At 35.4% G+C, this 26,265-nt stretch overlaps 2 protein-coding genes across 6 annotated transcripts in view; one reads left to right on the forward strand and one right to left on the reverse strand.

Moving 5' to 3' along the window:
- LOC128857955 (alanine aminotransferase 2) overlaps window positions 1-11,680 on the forward strand; it is a 59,012-nt gene extending 47,332 nt beyond the window's left edge. For all 5 annotated transcript variants that reach the window (XM_054093816.1, XM_054093813.1, XM_054093815.1 and 2 more), the window contains 5 exons: window positions 4,493-4,582; window positions 6,787-7,046; window positions 7,856-8,420; window positions 8,515-8,773; window positions 11,119-11,680. In XM_054093816.1, coding sequence (XP_053949791.1) covers window positions 4,493-4,582; window positions 6,787-7,046; window positions 7,856-8,420; window positions 8,515-8,773; window positions 11,119-11,267 — 1,323 coding nt within the window. In that variant the 3' untranslated portion in view covers window positions 11,268-11,680. The remainder of the gene's footprint in view (window positions 1-4,492; window positions 4,583-6,786; window positions 7,047-7,855; window positions 8,421-8,514; window positions 8,774-11,118) is intronic.
- A 4,094-nt stretch (window positions 11,681-15,774) lies between these two features.
- On the reverse strand, window positions 15,775-17,467 carry LOC128856442 (B-cell CLL/lymphoma 7 protein family member B). Its single transcript, XM_054091745.1, has 3 exons — window positions 16,992-17,467; window positions 16,738-16,925; window positions 15,775-16,607 (listed from the first exon to the last, which is right to left on the reverse strand). The coding sequence occupies exons 1-3, from the start codon at window positions 17,078-17,080 to the stop codon at window positions 16,486-16,488; spliced, it is 399 nt and encodes a 132-aa protein (XP_053947720.1). The 5' UTR covers window positions 17,081-17,467; the 3' UTR covers window positions 15,775-16,485.
- Between the last annotated feature and the right edge of the window lie 8,798 nt (window positions 17,468-26,265).

Here is a 26,265-nt window from a genome sequence, read left to right on the forward strand (position 1 = left end):
TGCTCACAAGTCCTTGGAGATTCAGCTAAAATCAATCGGACAAGAGAAAATAGTTTTACTAATAGAGAATCTAGCGCCTGATCGAAGCTTTTTTTCAAATTTCAGATTTCTTTTTCAGATTTTCGATAAAAACCGACAATTAATTGTTTAAAAAAGTCGAAATTTTTGAAAAAAAAATCCTTCAATCAGGCACGAGTTTTTTATGTTTTTCAAAAGCAGTATAAATTTTATTGAAATCTACCAAGCGGTTTTTAAGTTACAGTGATCGCCAGTTCAAAAAACATAGTTTTGAAAGAAACGCATTTAAAGTTTTGCTACCGAGGTCCGGAGTGCCCAGCGCACTTTGTTAATTGTTGAATAACTCGAAAATTATTTGTCAGATTCACTTGAAATTTTCACACAATATTTTTAAGATATTATACTTTAACAAAGTGCATATGTTTTATAAATTCTGACTACCCTAACCCCTTAAATTTTTCTTAAAGACACTTCAAACTTTAACAAAATATGGATTTGCAACATTTGAACATTCCTTAGGGTAAAAAACAAAAAAAAATATTTTTTATTAACATTTATTTAAATTAGATTTTATTAAAAAAAGAAATTACAATAATTAAAAAAGTGCGTGTAGCGTAGTACACATAACAGAAGTGAAACTTTCAAGGCAGAAAAAGAAAGAGGGAGAGACCCGAGAGAGAGTGAGAGAGAGAGAGAGAAGGAATATATATCTAAATAAATTCACAACATTTGCAGAGAATACAAATAGACAAAATTTTCAAAAAACGGAGAAGGGTCGACCGGTGTAGGTAAACGTCGGCCAAAAGCCTTGGCAACAACGCGCACTACTCCGAGCGTTTATCATCCGAATAAACGCAGCGATTCCAGGACCGCAGCAACGGCGCAAAATGTCGCAAGGCAATACTAATAAATCCGACGCCGGAATGGATAGCACTTCATAGTACGCACAAGCACTAGCCAGGAGACGGAAATAAGCGCCAGAAAGTAGGCACCAAAGAAAACACCAAAAAAATTGGGACCAAAAAACGCCCCAAACAGTAGGCACCAAGCAAATATAACGCCAAAAAGTAGGCAACAAAAATTTATTTCCTGCAAGTTTGCACCCACAAACAAGCGCCAAAAAGTAGGCAGTGTTATTGCTCACTAGAAATTAGCAACCAAAAGGAAAAACTCAGGAAAAAAAAGCCTAAAGTGTATCTCTCCTTTCCTCTACGTTACATCTTTTTTCTCTCTCGCTTAACGAAAATGCCCAAAACGTTGATGGCCTTGAAATTGTACGCTCCCTTCTCGCTCGTCTATCGACGCCTAAGCATTTTCTCTTCAAAAATTTAATAAAATTTAGCCATTTCAAAAAAAATGAATTACTAAGCCTGAATTCAGTCGTTTCAACTTTTGTTAACACAAGTTTTTTCTAGAATCAGTAGATTACGAGATAAAAATTTCTGAGAAAAGGACGACTCAAAATTTTGATTAGCAATAACTTCTTGATTAGAAAAAAATTTAAACTTTGCTAAACCGTTTGACACAATGCAATTACACCCCAAATGCTACGAAATTATCAAGTAGCAAAAGAATCTGAAATTCAAAGGTTTACGGTCGTATGGAAAGCCAAGGTGGCGCAAAATTAATCATATATTTTTGTTTTTGCATAACATTTTTACTAAATAAAAAAACTATCTTAAGTGATGGGAACCTTTATTTTAACCTTTACGTGCGCCATACTTTGCCTGTTTGTATACGGCAGCTATTTAGTTCACAAGTCCCAAATATGATTGACTTACGACGGCATTTGGAAAAATTATAAATCTTCCGATAAGGGTGATAAATTTTGCCCCACTTTGTATAAGGGACTTTCCATTATTATATGCATGCACTTGTGCTTGTGTATGGCATACGTACAAGTTATTTTCGGCGTCATCAAATATTTGTATTTACTTCTCTTTCATCGTTCCTAACATTCCTTATAGACACAACCTACGAATACTTATCTTTTGACGGTAAAGAAATTAACAACCCTTTGTTACGTTATAAATTAATTATGCTTTATTGGCACACGTATCTTATTAGCTCTTTTATAACCGACCGCAGTTCAAAAATATACAATGCACTTGCACAGCAGATTATCAATGAACTACGCACTTACATACAAACATATATATACACATGAACATGTAGGTATACACATGTGCACATACATGTGTCGACCATAATTTTCCTAACGGGAAAAACCGAACTACTACCTGGCTCATAAACAGGAAAGCATACTAGTTCAAAAGCGACTAGTTTTGTACCAATTGCAAAATGCCCAACTGTTGGGTGCAAAACAAATATTATATTTTTCCCTTACTATAAATAGGAATGCTTCAATAATTAAAGATGCACTCAAGGGAATTTGACGAATATAAATTCCATGGAATCGGACATCAGTTTGTACGGTTCATCCTGTACTACGAGTGCTTTATTCGCTGCTGCATAGGTGACTTGGAAGCGGAGTAGCTCGTTAACTTCTGCGGTAGTGATACATAAGCTGACAATTGATATTTCGTAGGTCAACGCCATCTTAAAAATACCAGTTGCTAGCATTCGAAAAAGATAAAAGACGAACTACTACTTGGCGTAAAAAGCAAACTGGTAGTAAAGTATGTAGTTGAGACACAATAGGTTTGACTCTAAGGTGAAACAGGGTAATTGATTTTTAATTGAATTTTAAACTGTTAGATTTAATTCTTGTTTGAAAGTCATTAATTTTCATAGACTAAGTTTGTATAGCGGCCATCGTAGCCGAATGGGTTGGTGAATGATTACCATTCGGAAGTGCGTAGGTTCGAATCTCCGTGCATGAAACGCCAAAATGATAGAAAAAGTTTTTTCTAATAGCGGTCGCCCCTCGGTCGGGAATGATGTGTTTCTGTCATGTAAAAGCTCTTCATAAAAACCATTTGTCATTCGGAGTCGGCTTAAAACTGTAGATCCTTCCATTCGTGGAACAACATCAAGATGCCAGCCCCGAATAGAAGGAGGAGCTCGGCCAAACACCTAAGACAAGTGTAGGCAACAATTATTTATTTATTTATAATTTTTATTTTTCATAAAGTTTGAAGCTTTAGAAATATGTTGCTTTGGCGGTAGAATGACCTACTTTTTTTTAAATTAAAATTAGCGAAAAAAATTGTCATGAAAAACATGCAGATTTCAATTACAGTGCCTAAGTAAAGGGTTTTCCAATAATAGGTGTTATTTTGAATAGCTCGCTATTTCGGTAGATGTCACTTTTGAAACTGTCATTTTTTTATATTTAACAAGTAGAAACTACGCCATTAATAAAAATGAAACGATACACGTTTAAACAACGCATTGAAATTATTAAAATTCACTATAAGGCTCGTAAGCCGGCCGCTCATCAACAACGTCGTGTCTTTGCTGATTGAGTCGTTGAAATTCATGAAAATTATCCGGAACTCCATCGAAAAATCATCTTAAGTGATGAGGCCCATTTCCAACTCGGTGGCTTCGTCAACAAGCATAATTGTCGGATCTCGGGCTCAGAAAATCCAAGAATTATTGTTGAAAAGCCTCTCTATCCGCAACGTGTGACTGTTTGTTGCTGTTTATGGTCCGGCGGAGTCATTGGACCTTACTTTTGCGAAAATGAAGCTGTAGCTACAGTTACGGTGAATGGATTGCGCTATCGAGAGATGATTAACGATTTTTTATAGCCGGAATTGGATGGTATTGATCTGGACAACGTTTATTTTCACCAAGACGGCGCTACGTGCCTCACAAGCAACGAAACCATTCTTCGAATAGCAAAATAACACCTCTTATTGTAAAACCTTTTTTATTAGTAGCTTAAGGGGTCCCGGTGGTATTGAGCTTGAAAATTTTGGGTATTTTCAGGCATTTTTTTTTACAATGAAAAAGAAAATGAAAAACGATATTTGAATTTTTTAGGCTTTTTATTTAACTCCTTTTACATAAAAAAAAAATTAATTTTAATAATTTTAAAAATGGCGCTGAAGTTGAGCCTCCCGAAAAATTGGCCCTCGATGGTGTTGTTCGCACCAGGCCGAAAAAGTCGTTTCGAGATAAATGAGTTTAAAATTTTAAGTACAGGACCGCGCAGACTCTTTGACCGCGCTCTACTTGGTTAATGGGCTGTAGAAGCTACAATATTGGGAATTTACGCATGAAAATTTCACAGTAATACTTTCGAAATATCGTTAAAACAAAAAATCGATTTTTGGAAATTTCTAGACCACCCCTTAATTGCCGCTATTTCCTTTCATTTCGTTTATTGACGATTGCTTTACACAGTCTTGCTTGGGTGCATTTTTTTTAAATAAAATGAAAATAAAACCCCACATTTAAATATTAAATTGATTTAACAGTGAGATAAACTAAGAATATATATATTTTTTATTTTGTATATTATATATATTTTTACATTATACATTTTTTGTTTCTATAATTTCAGGGCGCGAATAAGCCTTTCGATCAGGTCATCCGTGCTAACATTGGTGATTGTCATGCTATGGGACAAAAGCCTCTCACCTTCCTGAGACAGGTAAGAAAGCGAATGGATTTACCAGCATGTATAAGTACATGTACATACATAGGTACATACATATTAGCTGGGGGAGAGGGGGGAAAAGAAATGCATTAATTGCTGGGTAGAGTATCGATATCTCGTAAAGTATCGATCAAACAATTTAAAGTTTATGCTCGTTGTCAGGGTGATATTTCACACTAAAAATTGTTTTTTCCTTTTTTTGTTTGTTCCATTCAATTGTAAGTTACAGGGTGTTAACAATGCAAGGCAACAAAGAGTAAATTTGGTACATTTTAAAGTTTTCCTTTGGTAAAATCGAAAATGTAAGCCAGGACGCTGAAATTGTAAATGGTGTTTCTGGTGCCGATGCTGTAACAGCTAATTATGTGCAAATTTGGTTCCGTCGATTCCGTTTTGTGATGTTAAAGAAAATGTCGAAGAAGTCACAGACCGGCATATAAGTAGTAGTCGACCAGGGGCTAAAGATCGACTATAAAACAGTTTTAAGCGGAAAGATTCCTGTAAACGGCCATATTTTCCCTGATTTTCATTAAAATTATTTAAAATGAAGAAGTCAATATATTTTTTTCAAAATTGGCATACAGTTTATCATATTTATACATAAAATAATAATAATTTTTTTTATTTTAATCATTTAAAATGGCGGATGTACACTCAATTCTTCCAGGAAGGTCGCAGCGGGGCTTCTCAATCGGCGGGCATTGTAGCATCGGCGTCAGTGACCTGAATACAAAAAACCAAACATTTTTTTGTTTATTAATGTAATGGAAAAAAATTCGCAGAATAAAATACTTGACAAAAAAAGGATTTTGGGGCGAATTTTCCTACTATTTTTGCTTAAAAAAAATTAACTTTTCGAAAAATTCTAAATTTACATTGAAAGTAATATCATAGAAAAGATGTGTGCAAAATTTCAGGGAGATCGGTCAATAACTTTTCGAGTTATCGTGTACGCCAATTCGAAAAATATAGTTTTGAGAAAAACGCGTCTAAAGTTTGAATACAACGTAACTATACCTCTCCCAGCGCTCGAGCGCAAAGAATAGAGTCGTCACGGTTGACGATCAATAATATAAGAAATACTTGAGTTTACCTTGTAAAAATTTTTTTAAGAATATGTTAAAGGATTATATTAACATTTTACGAAAAAAATGGTTTTTTTCGAAATTTTACAGGTATCTGTCCCCTTAAACCATTTGCGCAAAAATAATGAATTTCTTTTGCCCCAAACTAATATTAAGGTGCTTCGCCGAAAAAAGTAGCGAATTTCGCTAACCGAACTATAAATCTTATATTTTAAGACTAAAATTAGTTTTTCTTGTTCACTCCGCAGCATAGGGCTTCGACAAGACTTGTCTTGCGTTGGTTACGTTAATCTATTTGATTTCTGACAGGGTAGGTGATTAGCCTTTCGTTATCAGTCCTAAGTAGTGGAAATGCCCACCTGTCGTTGCTTAGCAACAACGGCTTTTTACTGCTTTGAGCGCCATCTGTGTGTCATATTTTTCTGGCAAAAGGATCGCGCAGATGGTTGAGGACTTTGCTAAAGTGGTGTGTCTGCGCTATTACCGCGGCTGCCCGCTTACTGGCGCCACTAATGCAATGTGTAACTGTGTGGATTTCTTTGTTTTTTGCTTGTTTTTTAGCATCCGCAATGCAAATAAAGCGCTGATTATTGTGCGGAAGGAAGGATGGAAAGGATAAGTTTTTGTCAAACGTAAAGCACGGTCCTCGCACGTTTCCAAATTTACCTACTTTCCCTTTTTACAAAACAAAAAAAAAAAAAAAACAAACAAAGGTAAAATATTAAGAAGTAAATCTGTACGTGCGTCAGAGGAACAGCTTTATGTAAATAAACTTAGTTTTTAAAAATATTTTTTTGAAAATATTACCCCAGATGATTGAAGAGTTTAAACTTAACAAATCTGCATAAAAAAAATTTAAAAATGTCTTAAAACATCAAAAACTTTATAACTCCGATGGAAAAGCAGCAAAATTTTCATTTTGGTTTTTTTTTTTCAATGGAAAGTGATGTACTCCAACAAATTTGCAAAAGTTTAGAAAACAGTTTAGAAAAGAATTCAAAATATTTCCAAAATATTAATTTGGTATCAATGGAGTGTTATGTATGTATGTATGTAGACTGTGTACTTTCATACCCATCAAACCCGATCGATTTTTAACTGTTTTCTCCGCAGTTGATGGCGCTGACGTTCGACACGAGCCTCCTCGATTCGCCCAACTACCCAGAGGATGTGAAGAAGCGTGCTCGCATAATCTTAGGAGGATGTCAAGGCCACTCAGTGGGTTCCTACACTGATTCGGCCGGCATTGAGGCGATTCGTCGACAAGTGGCTGATTTCATTGAGAAGCGTGACGGCATTCCAACCAATTGGGAGAATATTTATCTAACTGCTGGGGCCACACCAGGCATCAAGAGCATATTGTCGCTTGTACGGTGAGTATTTAAATTGCAATTGCATGGTTGGGCCAAAAAACGATTGTTTTCTCTTGATGCTACTCGCTAAGTTTGGTCTGTGGTAAAAAAAAAAAAAATTATTTATATTGTAATTTTTTAACAAAAGTAATTTTTAACAAAAAAGTTTTTTATTCGAATTTTTTATTTTTATTTTTTTATACTAAAAACAGAAACCAAAAACATTGTTTCCAATTAAAAAATTATTTGTCCAATAAAAAAATTTTTCCCAATAAAAAAATTGGAAAACAATTTTTTTTTAATTGGAAAAACGTTTTTTTTTTCATATAAAAAAGAAAAATAAATATTAAAACGAAATTTAAAAAAAATTTTCCAATAAAAAAATTCGAATAAAAGAATTTTTTCCAATAAAAAAATTCCAATAAAGTTTTTTTTTCTTTTTTGCAATAAAAAAAATCCAAAAACAAATTTTTTTTTATTTTTATTTTTAATATAATTTTTATTGAAATTTTTTTATTGGAAAAAATTTGTATTTATTTTTTTTTAATATTTACCCGTGCTGCCATATAAAAAATACACTAAATTTACGGAAAATTACAATTTACTCATGGGAATTCAATGGCGTGGACGACGGGTAAATTAAAAAAAGAAAAAAAATAAGGCTCTCAGTTTTTTTTGTGGCCAAAGCACAAAATGATTACCATTTTTGGTTTTGTTTTTTCTGGCCATTGCACAAATTTATTTCCCCCCCCATCCTAATGTACAAACATTTACAAGTGTTTTCATAATAGCATCCCTTCATTCTCCATTAATCTTATCATATATTGCAGTGCTAAGGTCGGTGGCAAGCGTCCCGGCGTGATGGTGCCCATACCCCAATATCCTCTGTACTCGGCCACAATTTCTGAATATGCCATGACTCGTATCGGTTACTACCTAAATGAAGAACAAAATTGGAGTATGGAGGTGTCCGAACTGGAGCGCGCCTATCAAGAAGCACGTCAAACTTGCGAACCACGCGCGATAGTCATCATCAATCCAGGCAATCCCACCGGTCAGGTGCTAACGCGTGAAAATATCGTCGATGTGATTAAATTCGCGCACAAGCACAAACTGCTGTTGTTGGCCGACGAAGTGTATCAGGCCAATATTTACGCGCCAAATTCGAAGTTCTATTCCTTCAAAAGCGTAGCACATGAAATGGGTTCACCCTACAGAGAAATGGAATTGTGCAGCTTTTTGTCGACATCGAAAGGCTATCTAGGCGAATGTGGTATACGCGGCGGCTACATGGAGATCCTGAACATGTGCCCTCAGGTGCAAGCCATACTGACAAAATCCATTACAGCTTCATTGTGTCCCACCTCTGCTGGTCAGGTGGCTGTGAGCGCATTGGTGAGTTGTAGTCGATGAAACACACATTTGTTGGCAGGCGTGCAGGTTTTTTACATATTTACATTCGCACTTCTTATTTATTTTTTATTTATAGGTTTACCCACCGGAGAAGGGTGAGCCCTCATATGAGCAATACATCGCTGAGAAGGCATCGGTGCTGGATAGTCTTAAGGAGCGCGCTGAATTAGTGTACAAAACATTCAATAGCTTCGAAGGTTTCAAGGTGAATGTGGTCCAAGGTGCGATGTATGCTTTCCCGCAAATCGTCATACCACCAAAGGCCATCGCGGCAGCTAAGGCGAAGAATATGACACCCGACACTTTCTATGCATTTGAATTGCTGGAATCGAGTGGTTAGTACACTTGCCGATGGAGCCGGCTTACAATTTCGACTGCTATTATGTAGCGGGTGTTTTTTTAAGAGCTTGAGAACTTAAAATGATAAATTATGGTAATGGTAATGGTAATGGTTGTACGGGTTAGGCTAAGGCCTTTATGCACTGCGACCATATTGATCTATTGTGCGCCCCTACTTACTTAATTATAATTGTTTAGTATACCGCGGAATCGAATCAGCTCCTTAGGAGGGAGCAATTGTAGGTCTTCCTCCTCTAGTAGGTACGAGCCCAGGATTATGTGTCTCCTGTGGCCTAATGCCTCACAGTTGGTAATTAAGTATTCCATAAACGCCTCTTTATCACAACAGAACCTGCATAGTCTTGGCATAAAAGTCTGTCTTCTCGTTTCCTTCATGTCCCTCATGCCCTGGTACCCAAATAAGTCAGACCTGATTATGAGTGGCCAGTTTGTTGAGTGCATTGTTACACTCTATTAGGTCTTTCGGCTTGAATGTGAAGCTATTTAAGGCTTTCAGAACCGATTGGCTATCAGAAAGTATTTTAATTTTTGCTTTTTCGAACCCTCTTTTGGATATGATTTCTACTGTTTCCATTATGGCGAAGAGCTCTGCATGGAAAATTGTGGTATCTGTACTTAGTGTTGGGGATTTGTGTGCTCTAGGCCCCACTATTCCTGCTCCTACTCCTTGGAGCGTTTTGGAACGATCTGTGTACCTTTTTTGTGAGTCATCATTTATCCATGTTGGGTTAGTGTTTCACTCTTCCCTAGAGGGGAAGATAACCTTGTATCTCTTTATAAAATTGAGTACGAGTTCCGTGTGGTCATTCGCCTGGGTTATGCGTACTGCATGTTGAACCCTGTTCAAGATATTGAGGTGTTCAGTAAGATCTCCTGGTTTAAGTTTTTCTTTCATATGAAAAGAGAGTGTTTGCAAAGTAGCTTCCTCTTGTATTGCTAAATGTAGCGGTGGTAAATTTAAAAGCGCTTCCATGCCAGCAGTTGGGGTAGTTGTCATGGCTCCTGTTATGCTTAGGCACCCCAGCCTTTGTAGTTTTGTGAGTTTCTTATCCAAGATAATTCCTAGATATTTAACCTCTTCCTTTAGAGGTACCTCTATTCCATTTATTCTCAGGGTGGGTATATTTAGAACCCTTTTACTGGTAAATGGGATAATAGTGGTTTTAGAAGGGTTGACTAATAATCCATCTTTTCTACACCACTCCCAGGTTATTTTTAAGGCATCCTGCATTAAGTCCTTTATGGTCCTTTCGTGGATGCCTTTAATTATTACAGAAATGCCATCTGCGTACCCTATACTTAAATTGATAATGATAAACGGAAATATTATTGGAATGATTTTATTTTATCATTATTGTATTTTTTTTGTTAGAACTGGTAGACAATTTCATGGCATTTATTTTTTTTTTTTTTATATTAATATATATCGGTGAAATATCCGCCGCGGGCACGAGTTACATGGTCCATTCGATCTTTTCAATTTTTGACGTTGCTCTGACGTTAAGCGATTCATGATGACTTCCCAAACCTTAAAAATAAAAGAAATAATTGACGCGTGTACATCTGTTAGGCGCTTGGCCGAGCTCCCCCTTCTATTTGTGGTGTGCGTCTTGATGTTGTTCAACAAATGGAAACTTACTGAACAAACCTGTCAACACAGTTTGCCATTGCTCAGCTGTCAAACCATAGTTATGTTGTTGTTGTTGTTGTTGTTATTATTATTATATTTCTTTCATAGCGTTACAACACGGGGTGCGTCAAAGCTTCCTTCAAAATGCTCCTCCAAAGCGGTCTATCTTGAGCTGTTGCTTCGTAGTTACCTATTCCCAGCTTCTTAAGATCGTGTTCTACTGCGTCTATCCAACGGTTCCTCGGTCTACCTTTGGCCTTCACGTCCATTAGCTTCCCTGTCAAGGCTTTCTTTACGGTACAGTCAACAGGCATACGGATCACATGACCTAGCCGTCTTATGCGCTGAGCTTTAACAAAACGCACAGCTGTCTCGTTCTGAGTTAGAACGTTCAGTTCAGAGTTCAATCGGATTCTATACGTACCATCATCCATTATTTTTGGGCCAAAGAGCTTTCTTAAAATTTTTCTTGCGAGCAATAAACATTCCCCATGCTGCTGAAGTAACAGTCCTTGGCAGGATATAAATCCGGGTCGTTCCGGTTACGTACAACCGACTGTCGTCGGAACGAACCGTAATTATCGATATCTATAGTTCTCTTGCATATAAAAAAAAACACCCGATACTCTTTTAGTTGTTCAAATTAATATTTTTCGTTTACATTGTTAATTCCTTTTTCTTAATTTCCAGGTATTTGCATTGTGCCCGGCAGCGGTTTTGGCCAGAAAGAGGGCACATATCACTTCCGCACCACGATTCTGCCTCAGACCGACAAACTGAAAATAATGTTGGATAAATTCAAAACTTTCCACGCGGATTTCATGAAGAAATACAAATAAATTGTGCTGGAGAAAGCCAAGTGATATACGAAATGCATTGCATTCTACCATCCATTAAGTGAATGGTGAAGCGCGGCAGCATACGAACTTGCTATTAGATTTTGCTGTGTGTCCTGAACGATTTGCGATTGTTTAAATATATTAGATATTTTCAATTTTTATAAATGTGCTATAATAGTGATTAGTAAGTGCTTAGATTAAATTAAAGGCAAGAAAAATGTTGCAAAAACGAAAAGTAATAAATATTAGACGCATATTTATATAGACACAATAAAAATTTATTAATTTAAATTGTTAAATTTAACATTGTCGTAGCTTAAATTTAAAAGCCAGAAGAATTGGATAACGAAAAACTATAAATGTATTGTAAATTGCCAAATTTTTATTGAAAAAAAGTAAGCCATATAAAATAACCGTTAGTAGTTTTATTTTAAATTCGTTTATTATTGGAAACATTAGCATTTAACTTTTGTTAAGCGATTATACACAACCGCAATTCAAAACGTTTTGTATACAAAGTGTGAAAGTATTAAATTAAATAAAAAATTAAAAAAACACCAAATAATGAAATGAGTTTAATTTGAAATCTAAAGCGCATATAAGTAACCATGTTGTTGTTGTTGTTGTTGTATCAGCATAAACATTCCCCGTACAAGGACGGGGAATGCTGCTGAAGTGACAGTCCTTGGCCGGATATAAATCCGGGTCGTTCCGGTTACGTACAACCGACTGTCGTGGAAGCGTATAAGTAACCAACCAAAAGCTTGCTTTCGAAAATAAAAACTATACCACCGGATATCCTACATCCAGCATAAATTTCTGCAAAGTTCGTGTGTGTTGAGGTTAGGACACGGGAGAGGCAGGAAAAAGTGTATTTTGGGAACTTTTTCAGCGGGAAAATGAGAAGAATTCAAAGTCAAATTCTGTAGAGGCAGAAAAAAGTGTATTTTCTGCGGGTAAATGAGATTAATCCAAATTTTGAGGAAGGCCCTTTATTATATTTTTACGTATACATAACTGTATAAATTTTTATAATAGTGACTTATTTATTGAAGTGAAACTTCTTAGGCGTCGATGGACGAGCGAGAATGGAGAGTAAAATTTCAAGGTCATGCAACGGTTTGGGCATTTTCGTTCCGCGAGAGAGAAAAAGATATAACGTAGAGGAAAAGGAGAGAGAGATCTATACCTTATATACAGTATTGGCCAAAACTAAAGCACCCCCCTAATGGCATTTCAAATAATGTCAAATAACTCAATAAAACAACATCGAATATTACTTACTTTTACACCTTGTTTCTTCTTACTATCTTGGTGATTAATAAACATAACAAAAAATTTGCAATATTTCTTATATTAAAAATTAAATTAAAAAATATCAATATTATTCAAAACTTGTCTGGACAAAACTAGGGCACCCCCCATTAAAAGCGAAAATAATTGTTTTTATTCTTCAGTATGTTGTACTAAACCCATTATTTTTGATAACTTCAGAACATCTTTTTGGCATAGAAGATATTAGGTTACTAATAATTTCCGGAGAAATGTTGTACCCTTTAACCGCTTCAAACAGGGCTTCCCTTGTGCTGCAATTTTCCCTATTAATTTTCGAATTTACAATCTCTCACAAATTCTCAATGGGATTGAGATCGGGAGATTGAGCTGGCCAGTCTAAGACCTCTATAGCATTTTGCTGTAACCACGTTTTACAGTGCCTAGAGGTATGCTTCGGATCATTATCCTGCTGGAACCTCCATCTCAGTGGCATTTCCTCCTCAGCGTGGGGTAGCATTACACCTTTAAGGATGTTTGTGTACATAAAACGGTCCATAATTCCCTCTATTCGATGAATAGGCCCGATACCCTGGCCAGAGAAACAACCCCAGACCAAAATGTTCCCCCCACCATACTTGGTACAATACTTCGGATTTAGTCGCTGTTGCTTTGGCCTTCTTACTCGCCTTATTCCATTTGAATGTTTCAAATTATATTTGGATTCATCAGAGAATAATACAGTTTTCCATTTTTGAACTGTCCAATTAATATGCAATTTAGCAAACTCGAGTTTTTGTTTTTCGCGGAAATAAGTGGCTTTTTAGCAGGTCGTCGACTGAAAAGTCCGGCCTCCAATGCTTGTCTTCTGATCGTTCTAGAACTTACCGGCCAACTTAAATCAATTTTTATTTGTTTAGAAGAGACTGTGGGATCACTCTGAATTTTTCTTTTAATCGTGGAGTCGTCTTGTCGTGTAGTCTTTCTCCACTATGGATTGCAGAAATAGAACCCGTTTGTTCACATTTTCTTATAAGTCGCGATATTACACTTCTATTAATTGAATATTTCTCACTAATTTTGTGTCGCGATAAACCACTTTGCAATTCACTTATTATTTTATTTTTAAATTCATTTGAATACGTATTTCTGGCCATATTTGCTGATTTCCCGTATGAAATGTTTTGTCTTACTAAATCCGCACGTGTTTTGCACAAATTATTCTAACGAACTTTGACTCAGCTTTAAATACCGTTAGGAAGAGAAATTAACTTAAAAACAACAAAACAAAGCCGTAGTTAAGAAAAAAAATGTGGGGTGCTTTAGTTTTCACCATTCAGTTTTTAAATAATATGTACATTTCAATTTTTTTTTTTTCAGTATAACCAAAACACTGTATATTTGGTATTATATTTTATAAATACTTAAGTAACAAGGAAGCACATGACATATGTATATGCCATATTTCAAGATGTTTGATTGAGAGATTTAGCATTATTTGAAATGCCATTAGGGGGGTGCTTTAGTTTTGGCCAATACTGTATATCTTAGATACAGTTTAGGCTATTTTTCCTGAGTGTTTCCTTGTGATTGTTAATTTCTAGTGAGAAATAACTCTGCCTACATTTTGGAGCTTGTTTGTTGGTGCAAACTTGTAAGAAATATATTTTTGGTGCCTACGTTTTGGCGTTATATTTCCTTGGTACTGTTTGGGACGTTTTTTGGCCCCAATTTTTTGGCGTTTTTTTTTTGGTGCCTACTTTTTGGCGCTTATTTCCATTTCCTGGCTAGTGCTTGTGCGTACTAAATGCATATAAAGTGCTACCCATTCCGGCGTCGGATTTATTAGTATTGCCTTGCGGTAATTTGTGCCGTTGCTGCGGTCCTGGAATCGCTGCGTTTGTGCAGGTGATAAACGCTCAGAGTAGTGCGCGTTGTTTCCACGGCTTTTGTCCGGCGTTTACCTATATCGGTCGACCCTTTTTTTTTATTTCTTTTTTTTTTTTTGGTGAAGGTAAATTTTATAAAACTTATTCAGGAAAAGTTTCATATGAACGTGAAGCCATAGATCTAATGTTCTCAAAAATTTAATTTTTCAAAGGACTTTAAAGTTTCAAATTACTAAATTTTCAAAAAACCTTTTCGAACGCTTATATTCACACTAGTATGTATATCAATATATGTATCTACAAGGTGGCGCAAAATTAATACCTCTTTCGGAGGATTTATAATTTCCGCAAATGGCTTCGTAAGCTGCCGTATACAAACAGACATGCAATGGAGCGCGTAAAGATTCCCATCACTCAGTAATTTTTTTATTAAATAAAAGTTATTCAAAAACCAAATTAGATGATTAATTTTGCGCCACCTTCCAGATGTCAAACGAAGGAAATATCTTCTTTTTAGTTAAAATTGTGTTTACTTTTCAACTTCGTTCTTCCATTTGATTTATAAAAACTGTAAAAAAAACAGTTCAATTTTCCTCGAATAAAATTAAGTTCTCGCAAAAGATATACAAAAATGTATATTGACCCTAACGAAAAGTAAGCGACATTTTTTCTAATAACTGGGTTTATTCTCTTCGGTTTGACAGTCATATTCGGACTGACACTGACTAGGATGAAATTCAGAAAAGAAATGTTTGGATACTTTACCCACCTTAATCCTTTGTATAAGTAACTTTTAAGTTATTAGATTATATTTTAAGTAAAAAAACAAAAATTTTTTTTTTTTTTAATATTTACATCAACCTAAGCCCTTAGGACCATTTGAAGGTAGAAGCAAAAGCACCGGTGCTACTAATAATTATTCTTGTAGACCAAATTTGATGACCTGACAACCGTACGACTAAGATCATAATGACGTTTGTATGTAATCGCGAACATCCAGCATGGATACGCCGATTAAGAAAAAATATAAAATTTATGTATTTCGTAGCTTGCATATCGATCTGAAATCAACCAAAGAATGTTATTAAATATACTGGTAATATACCCTACACTCACAGGGCTTGCATTACTGATACCACAACAACAACAACAATCAAATATAAGAAAGTCTTGTTGTTACAACAACCCACCTTTTATTTCCATGACGGTCGAGTTTACGGTCGATTTACGCTCAAGGCTCACTCACTGCAGCACTATTCCTCCAACGTTTTTGGCAAGCTCTTCATTATGTTACAACAATAAATATAGGCGCCTCAATTCCCGCAACAATAATAAAATTGCCATGATTTTTTTCTTAGAGCAAAAATGAAATCTTTAATACAAACTTTAATAAATTAATAATTGATATTCTTTAACTGACAGATACTTGAATTAGATAGATTTTAAGTTACGCACGTGCCTTCAGACAGCCTCATTGCGTCAACCGTACAATGTGCACGATTATCGCCATTGTTTTCTTTTTTTGTTTTTTTGATTGTTGTATTTAAATTACGCAGGCCTTAATAAAATGTCTGCTCGCACTACAATTAACTAAGGAAAAATAAAAATTAAATAATACAATGGACTTGTCTTCATTATAATCAACACTATTAATAAGATTGGTACGCATTCTCCATTCGTCTCCACACAAATGCACGGACAAAGTGGATTATTACATAAATTACAAGTTGGAGGAGTATTCCACTTAATACTACAATAATGATGACTAAGCTAGGCGCACATTTCATATTTGTAAGTAAATTAAAATTATTTAATATAAATTGCTTAAACATAGTTAGTAGCAGTAGTACTTTTGTATATTTATATGCAGTGTGCAGTTACGCCGGGCACAAGTATTATGCTTTGCTTAGCGTTAAATATCCCTTGGAGTTAAAGACATTATTTTCTTTTTTTTCTATAACGTTAATGATTTTCCATTCGTAAAAATTGCTTAGTTTTCGAGTTTGACTGATTGTGTGTTGCAACTGATGCGAGTGGATTTAGTGAGGTTCAAATGATTAATCACTAGTCTTTAGCCGTTTCACTGGTCCCTCACTGCCCTGTGAATTGGAGTCCTCAGAAAATGGCATGCTAGAGACGAATTCGGTGGCACCTTGAGAATCGCTCACCATAGAAAAACCTGAAGAGCAAGAAAAACAATAGTTTAATTTAATTGTTTCACTGTCAGTTATGTTCAGATATTTTTGCAGCAAAAAAATTAAATTCGAATGCAAACATTTGAACTTATCAGTTTGTGTGCTTCGACTCACAGGTGTTCGAATCTTCCGCAGTTAGACCGGCGTAGGGCGTTATTTGTGGTGGAGTTGGCGTGCCTTTCTGTGAATTTTCCTTGTCACTCTTATTAGTGCTGCTCACTTTTTTCTTTTCTGAATTTGATATTGGCACCCATTTGTAAATTTTCATCGTGGTATCGCCAATAGTTACCCATTTTTTCTCCCTGCAATTTCAAAATAAGTTCAAATTTCATATGGCACATTTTCTTATTAGATGGAGGCCATCTTACCAATGTCTCACTTTTTCCACTGCATTCATTACCCGTTTGATGTCATCTTTTGCTCGGCTACGGGTTTCTGCTCTAACGCTACGCGACATTTTCAACTATTTTATACAGTATTCAAGCTAATTTGTTAAATTTTTGGTTATTAAATAGCAAAGATTTTCGAAACTTGCTACTTCAACTTGAACGATGTAAACAGAAAACGAAGATTCGTCGAAAATGGCCGCTAAATGCCGAGCACCACCGTATGACAGCTGACCATACCTTTAGGGTTCAAGTATAGAAGTTTTCCTTCAAGTAAGCAGATGTATTTTTGCGAACATAACAGTTAATGAAATTATAGGCGAAACACAAAAAGTTGTTAATCGTTATTATAGATATCCGGAAATGGTTTAAGAATGCTTTCAAGAATGCTGCTTTAATAACTTTTCGATTTCGTGTCAAATATTGTTTAAACTTGCTATACCGCCTTCCTTATGCAAAACAAAAAATCAATAAACCGCACTACTGTCAAAATTTAACGAAACAGGGTAATTCAAATATAAGAAAGTTTTTATTATTTTCTTTTTCGAGAAAATTATTGTGCAAGAACTATTTTGCTCTACATCCCCGCAGGCTGGAGGGTATATATTAAAATAAACAAATATCAAATATCACAAAAAAAAAGTGCATGTAGCGTAGCACACATAACAGAAGTGAAACTTATAAGGCAGACAAAGAAAGAGGTAGAGACCCGAGAGAGAATGAGAGAGAGAGAGAGAGAGAGAAAGAATATATATCTAAATAAATTCACCATATTTGCAGAAAATACAAATAAACAAAATTTACAAAAAATTCAAGAGCAAATAGACACCATATGAAAACATGTTGAATAGTCTGAAATAGTCGCGGCGACGCCGAACAATTCCAACTATTGTACTGTACAACACAAACTCATCATCAAATATATATAAGGTATAGCTCTCTCTCTCCTTTTCCTCTATGTTATATCTTTTTTCCCTCTCGCGGAACGAAAATGTCCAAAACGTTGCACGGCCTTCAAACTTGACTCTTCATTCTCGCTCGTCCATCGTCGCCCAAGAAGTTTTACTTCAAAAACCGTTTTTTTAAGACACATATCTGTCAGGCAAAATGACATGCAATCGCCAGGAACTGATTAATTTATTTAATGGACCTATGGTTAAAAAATTAATTAAAGAGTTCATAACCGCTTTAAAGTTGAGTATCTCTTTCATAGATAATTGTTTTTTTTACGAATCATTTAAACGTGGATTTTATTATATTTTGTATATAATAACTTAAATAAAAATTTCAATAACTGCCTTATGATTGATATTCGTACTAATCTCAATACTTATAATATCATATGAACCCGTATTTAACTGAAAGAAAAACTTAACAACACCAAAATGCGCATTACTGCGCAGAGGTAGTGGGCGTTTTCAAATTATTGTCGAACCGTTGTGATAAGCAGGTACCATATTTTTGTTGTGATTAGTATGCAGGTGTTATATTTTTAGATATTTTTTCACTCGGCACAATTACGTTCGGGATATTGCAGCAAATTGTTCTCCAATTTACCCAGAATTGAACATACATCGTACTACTCGGACACCTCTTCACATACCCTTAAACGCACTTTTCTAACACCACTTTCCGATTCTGGTAAAACAGCCATTTTCCAGCGCCTACAATTAAATGAGATAGACGGCGACGAACGTTGGCTTGGCAAAACTTTGTTCACTGTTGCAACAACAGTAATTAACAATCGAAACCAAAAATAAAGCAGAGTTAATCGCAAATGGTCTTACATTACACACATTTTAATTTGCCGTAGTATCACAAATTAGCAGTAGCAAGAATCCATTACATGTACGTGCTATATTTCGTAACTTTGTCTGTCTCCAGAATAAGCTGATTAGTTTCGTAAAAAAAATTAATAACACCTAAACAGAAAACGAAAATAATCAAATGACAAATAAAGAGATAAAAACCGAGCGAAAAATACATTTGAAGCAGTTTGAAAATGCAATTCCATAATTTTGCCATTTTACACCGGACTACAAATACCCCTTATGTGCTTTGACTAGTTTGTTTTTCTCTCGTTCTAATTGACGTATTTCTCCATACGCTTAAATACAGCCCTGCACCGGTGTGTCAGGCTAAAGTGAAAAAAGTCAATTTGTACGAAAACGACCGATCGAGCGAGTGCGAGTGTTAACATAGAGCGGTGTGAAAATCCTTCAAATTAATGAATAAATTGTACGAGAGTCGACAAATATTCTAAATAATTTATTAATTTCGAACGAAGTGAGTTTAATTTTTATAAATTCATTTGAAAACAGAGTGGCTGAAATAATTTCATTGGGTGCTGTTGGTATTTTGGACTTGCAAAAAGTGCTGTCAAATGTGAGGTGTAGTGACACCGCAGAAGGAAAACTCGCTGCTGGCTGCTTGACATGAACGCGAAGGAAACCCGTCGTCATTCTCAAGGAGAAAGAGCAAATCCAGTCAAGTGAAATTCCGACAATTTTTCATAAATATATCAATTTTATAGTTTTGTGTCACAACTATAGTAGCTAATTTTTGGCAATCTCTGTGTGTATTAGACACTTGGAGGCGTAGTCGTACGCTAAGCAGTGGGAAAATTCAATAGGCAAGGAGAAAATGGAAATTGGAAGTGTATTATTAGCCAAGGTACGCAAGGGTGAAGTGCGGCAGTGGCTAAATGCTTGATGTGTAATGTGCAACTAAATCGAATGCGGTGTAAAAGTGTAGAATAGAAAAAAGGTTGTATTGAAAGTAAATAAAAAAAAATATACACAACAGCGGGTCAGTAAAAAAGCATAGCAAAAAAGTCCGACAAGCGACGAATGACGTCCGACAATTGTTAAACGACCGTGACGGTGCGCGTGGAAGAAACAAAGTTATATGCATAAAAATTGCATGCGGCGCGGTGGAGTGCAGTACGGTACGCTACGGTTGGGCGTGTGTGTGTCTTCATTGAAGGTGAAGGAGACGTGTATGTAAATAAAAAGAAACTAAAATTACATGCGAGCAATGTGTAAATGTGTATTTGATAAAATTAAGTAAACCAAATACTAAATTACCTATACCAAATGTGCTCCTCATAACTACCGTAAGCTTCACTATTTATGTATGTGTTTGTACGTCAGTCTCATCGCGACTTTTGGTCCTATCAACTCATCTGCTGTTATCTCTGACAAAATTTAATTACTAATTAAGGTGTATTTACATATTGTGCTTAGTGCTTCCGTTCTTTTGCTGCATTGGCTGCATCTATACTGTCAACAGCTGTTACCTCCTATATTTTTAATCTGTTCAACGGCTGTGTGACAAACGAATTTGAGATCAGCAAATAACGAGCCAGGAAATAATAATAATTTGATTGAATTAGTATCAGAATGCCCAAATGCGACATGAAGACTCGCTACATTCCTGCTACATTTGCCTGGATTCTACTGTTATCCACAACGTTCCTCTTCTTCTTCTATCCGTAAGTATTAAAACAATTTTTATTTGTATATTTATAGCAGTGATTTAAATAATTGTAATTATTGCTGGAAATAAAAAGTACGAATATGAATATAAAAATTTATATGATTATAATTAATTAATTGTAGGAATTTTTTTTACAATGCGGAGAAAGTGAGTGAGTTATAAATTAAATAATTGCATAAAATATTGTTGAAAATAAGAACTTTGACGCTACAAAGTATGTTATGTTTTCTATATACTATGAGTCACGGACCCTCACATAAAGTCGTAAGTTTCGTAAACAAAAAAGCCGTGAGCTTCTAGTCGTTGTTTTGCTGAAAGGTGAATGGATTCGCTATTTGCAGTTGCTCCACACTGTTTTTTAATTCTCGTTTAAAATATTCAAGCAAACAGTTTTGTCCATTACATTGTCGTTCCCACGACAGTCGGCTCTAAGTAACCGGAACACCCGGATTTATATCCGGCCAAGGAGTGTCACTTCACCAGCATTACCCGTACATGTATGGGGAATGCTTATGCTGCTACAACAACAACAAACAAATTTCGCTATCGACTCGTTTTCGATTTCTTTTATAAATTCCAAACTAATGAAAAAAAAAAACAAAAAAAAAAGACAGAACGTCACAATTACTGTTAAATATTGCAACAACGTTTATAAATAGGAAAAAAAGTGAGTAATACAAAAATTTTGTTTGACAATTTTTATAAATTAGTACCAATGTAAATATCTACATATATACATATATCTATGTATATGAGCGTGCTTTAAAATCTTTTTATATAATTACAATCGTTTCTGCATATAATAAAGTAACTAGGGCTAGGCCCGCTCACAGTGCTGAGGTTGTTCACTATATAAAGATGAACATTTTTTTTCCAAAAACTACATATGCTCAACATACACATCTGTGTATATATAAAGGCAAAATATTGCAATATTAGAAAAAATATTGATTTTTTCCCAAAGTCTTCCTTCTTATATCCTAAAATTGTCTGGTGAGAGGTAAAATTTTTCGTTTCTTGTTGTTTATTTTCAAAACTGCTTATGTTTTTGCCAAAGATGAAGCAACCGATTTTCCTGAACTTTAATATTTACAATGATTCCAAAGTTTTCCTTTAAGGGGGGAAACCAGTTTAGACTGATCAAAAATCAACATTTTTTTTATTGCATAAATTGTTAGTATAACTACTCAAGAATATGTGGTAAAAACTTTAAAGCGAAATTCGCATTATTCGCGATTCTATGAGGGCTTTTTTCAACTGGTGGGCACTTTAGTTCAAAAAGCTATCGACCAATCGTTATGAAATTCTTTTGAAGTATTCTTTATTCAATTCATATGACCTAATTCTGGGATTATAGGTATTATCATTACAAATTTTTTTTAAGCAAAATATATGAAAAAATATGGTCTGAAAAAATGACATGTTCAAACACCTCAGAAACTTGCAATTTTCAATATTATTTTATTAGGTTCATATTCTTAGGAAACATGTTTTGAACGAAAAAAAGAAATGTAGATTGCAGAGAAAAATTGCAATTTCAGGAATGGCCACCAACAAGATACTCTGATGGCGATCGTCCATGGACAGCACGCTCTAACGCCACTATTTCCGGCGGTAATGGCTTGAAAAAATTTTAAAGTGTACTTACAAATATGAATAAAACACACGCCATATTTAAACAGTTTCTGATTATTCCTTCCTTGTTCAAAAAATTCAGGAAAAACTCCAAAACTTCAGCCTGCTAAACTGGTTTCCCCCTTAAAGAAAGTAATTTTGTCGAATATATGATGACACTATAAATTTATTAGCATTCTGAAAACGTTATTAATAAAACGACAACAACAACAAAAAATAGCATTCGTCAGATTACAATGTAAGACAATACCAGCTTTCATTTCTCACTATTTTGCGTGCTTTTTAGCTAGCTGTTGTTGTGGAATTTTGTTCACAATTTAGAATATTCCATTTAAAAAAATCAATGTTCACTATATCAATGTGTTCAATACATCGGACGTTCACTATATCCAGACACATCTGTGGCGATAATGAATTGGCGGATAATATTTCTCCAAAGTTTCGTGGAGAGATCTCAATTTTTACCTAATTTTTTGTTGTATAGTATCACAATAGGCGTCAGTGTGGACCCCCGTCCGTCTAAGTGGTCCCTTCCACCAAAACCCAACCTAACCTACTGATATACAGATATTAAACTTTTGATTTTGGTTGATTTCTTAATTTTCCAACTCGTTCTTAAAAAGCCATTGGTAAACTGGTATATTTAAATAAAAAAAAAACATTTACTTTATGAAGAACGGGTTTATGACCATTTACAAAACAAAGAATAAAAATTGTTTAATTTCGTGAGCTCCCATGAGTCTTACCGGGTTATTCTTCTTTTAAAATTACTTTTTTCGCATTGCTTGGTTTATTTGACAGAACATGAAGATGATTTGATGTAATTTTAAAGTTTTGTTTCCACACATAAAAATTTTCAGGGACCTTTTAAGCTCCCTCCTATTTTTACTTTAATAAAAATCTTAATTAACATTACAAAATTACGAAACTAGCCTATCTACAAAACATTTGCAGCCCTCTCTGTTACGAGCCATGTCTTGTAATTCGCTAAACGATTTGGATGTTTCGTTATTAATTGCACACCTTAATAGTTTAATTTATTAATTTAATTAATTTTCAATAATTCATATTAATTTTCAATGTCGTTTCAAATACCCTCCTATTCTTACATTAACTTACATTTTCAATATTGCTCACGAAAGTTCACTATTTCGACTGCAACCACTCAGTTTTCTCTTACAGTTCAACTAGAATTGCGTCAGGGCAAAATTACTCGCATAATTACACCAGGATCTGTGCAGTCTTGCTTTATTTTTCATATTATTCTTAGTTGTTGGTCGGATATATCTATGTAGGTGATTTCAAATCGCTCTGGAAGCATAGAAGCGTCTATCATAGGAACTTAGTAAACACCCAAGCACTTTGCATACAATTTTTTTTGCGTAAAAAAAGTTTGTGCCCATATTCGTCTCAGGCACGCAAAATTTTCCACGTCTAATTTTGTTTTGCTACAAAAATTTCGAAAACTGGTTTGGTTAGCCAACTAATTAGGTTAGGTAAACACAGAAATCTTTAGCAAAGCGCCAGTCATTAAGTCTTATCAACATAAATTTCAACGTTTGTGAATAAATACATTCATATGTACGTACATATGTACTAGGCTGGGAAAAAAACATTTTACTGCGTGCATGGGCATTTTATTTTCTTCTGTTTTTTTTTTTTTTTTGTTTGGTTTTTCTTGTTTTGCTTTTCGGTTCACTTGCAAACCCATCAATGCAAAAGTCTCATCAGCCATACATTCAAATGTAAGCAAATAAAAGTAAATAAATATGTACATAAACGAATTATAGTAAATATTTACACCACGTTGTGAGTAGCGTAAGAAGACTTTTGATTTGCAAAAGTTTCTTCGACGCGTCAATACAAACTTTTTTCTACATTTCACCTACAAAACAAAAATTTACGGCTTTATCCCCTAAAAGTATACTTGATTTTGCTTAATGTGTCGTTATTTTGGCGCAGCCAAGCTGACGTCGTCGCTACACCATCAAGCGAAAAGAAGAAGAATTGTAGAAAAACTTTAAGCAATGTCTGTTGCAACTAAAGTGGAATGAATAGTCCAGCCATTAATAACGGCAAAATGTGAATAGTTCTATTGAAGATCGTATATCAAGTGCGGTACGCACTTTCTGCTTTCAAATTTTTCCCTATTCTCATCTGCCGCAATCAGCCACGTCTGCGCATTCTAGCATATGAACAGACAGTGCGACTCGACTGCATGTCTGTCTCCCTATAATGCATCCCATAAAAGACAATCAAGGAGTGAGGCTTCTGGCGCGGCATCCGGTTAGTGGCCATACGCGCCATAGTATGTGGTGGATGAATAATACTTGTTTCTTGGATACATAGCCATACATACATACATATGCACATATTTGTGCCCATAAATACGAGTGCATATATGCTTGCTGGCATACGAATGAGAAATTGAGAAATGCTCAACGGCTGCAAATATCTTATATGCCCATATATATTTGCGCACATACACTTAAATACATATGTAGATGTACTATATGCACGAATATTTGATTATATAGCTACTTTATATCTACAATCGTACTAAAATCGCAGAGTCATAGTTGCATGCTACGTAAAGCTATTTTGTCTACGTCTAAGCATTCTGCCCATTTTCTCAATAATAAATTGCTTTTGTTGTACTTTTTGCACTTGAGCTAAAGTAGCTTTTTGCGCTCACCCTTTTTATTTCTTTTTTTATAATTTTTTATTTCGACATTCATTCGTATTTTACAAAAAAAATATACATATATATATATACCTACTTTATATCCCTCCCAAGTCTTAAATGATTTATATTTTATTGTTGCGCTAGTGCTGATGATACACATGTGAGAATAGTGAGAGCCGGTTCTGATTTACAGACTTGGGAAAATGTTCTTCTGTCAAGTGCTAATCTTATGATGAACTAATGGTCTTGTGTTCTCATTTTTCTGAAAATCAGGTGCTGGTTGTACTTTCACCTCTCGGAAGGTAGGTAGTGGAAAAGTAAGAAGACCAACCGATTCGGTTTTTTTCTTTGTTTTCGAACCTGTGCCGCAGATAGCGAAAAGATAACAATGATTAGCATGACGCATCTCAGATTACCCAAAACCCAAAATTCACGGCTTAGTCAATGGAAAATCCAAACATTTTCCTCTTCCCACCGGTGAAGTTACCTTTTAGGCCACAAATTGGTCTGTGAAAAGAGTTTTGAAGATTGAAATATGTAGAGACTAGCCGAACTTTGGTTTTGACTCGGCCATGTTCAGCCACAAAGGTTTTTGTTTTTGTTGTTGTAGCAATATAAACATTGCCCATACATATACGGGAAATGCTGCTGAAGTAACAGTTCTTGACCGGATATATGTAAATACGGGAGGTTCCGGTTACATAGAACCGAATGTCGTGCCTGCCACAAAAGTTCTATCAAGTTTCGGTTCGGCGTCGGCGAACTTTGGGCTAAGATTTCTTAATTTTTATACCTTAAGAACAAATTCCAAGAAAAGGTTTTATTCTGGTTCGGTTCGACCTAAAAATATTTCGATATTCGGTCATTCCTTATATTCTCATCTTCTTGATTGACGCGATAACCGCTTACGCGATTTTGCCCGAGTTTAACAAAGCGTGCAAGTCGTATTTTTCACGTGCTAACCGGTGCCAGTTGGACTCACCAAGTGAAGTCAAGTCCTTCTCCACCTGATCTCTCCAACGCCGAGCAGGTCTTTCTCTTCCCCTGCTACCGCCAGCCGGTACCGCATCGAATACTTTCCGAGCCAGAGCGTTTGTAACCATTTGGACGACATGACCCAGCCAACGTAGCCGCTGGACCTTTATTCGCTGCGCTATGTCTATGTCGTCGTTCAATCGCCTGCGATACTCGTCGTCGGCAACGAAGTCTCTTACCACCTCGATCGTTTAAAAAAGGCGGAACTAACAGCGTGGTTGATGTCAACTTACCGGCATACGCCAACAATTGTACGCTGTTAAAAAACAGTGTGCCTGAGCGATCTTTTCCAGCACGATCTTTTCTTTTTTTTCTTTAACCCTGCGTTGGGCACCCGGGTCTGGCCAGACTTTTTCGCCGTTGGACGCGAATTTAATATATTTCTATTATAGCTAACGACTT

The sequence above is a fragment of the Anastrepha ludens genome, chromosome 3 (genome assembly GCF_028408465.1).
Source record: "Anastrepha ludens isolate Willacy chromosome 3, idAnaLude1.1, whole genome shotgun sequence".
Lineage (NCBI taxonomy): Eukaryota > Metazoa > Arthropoda > Insecta > Diptera > Tephritidae > Anastrepha > Anastrepha ludens.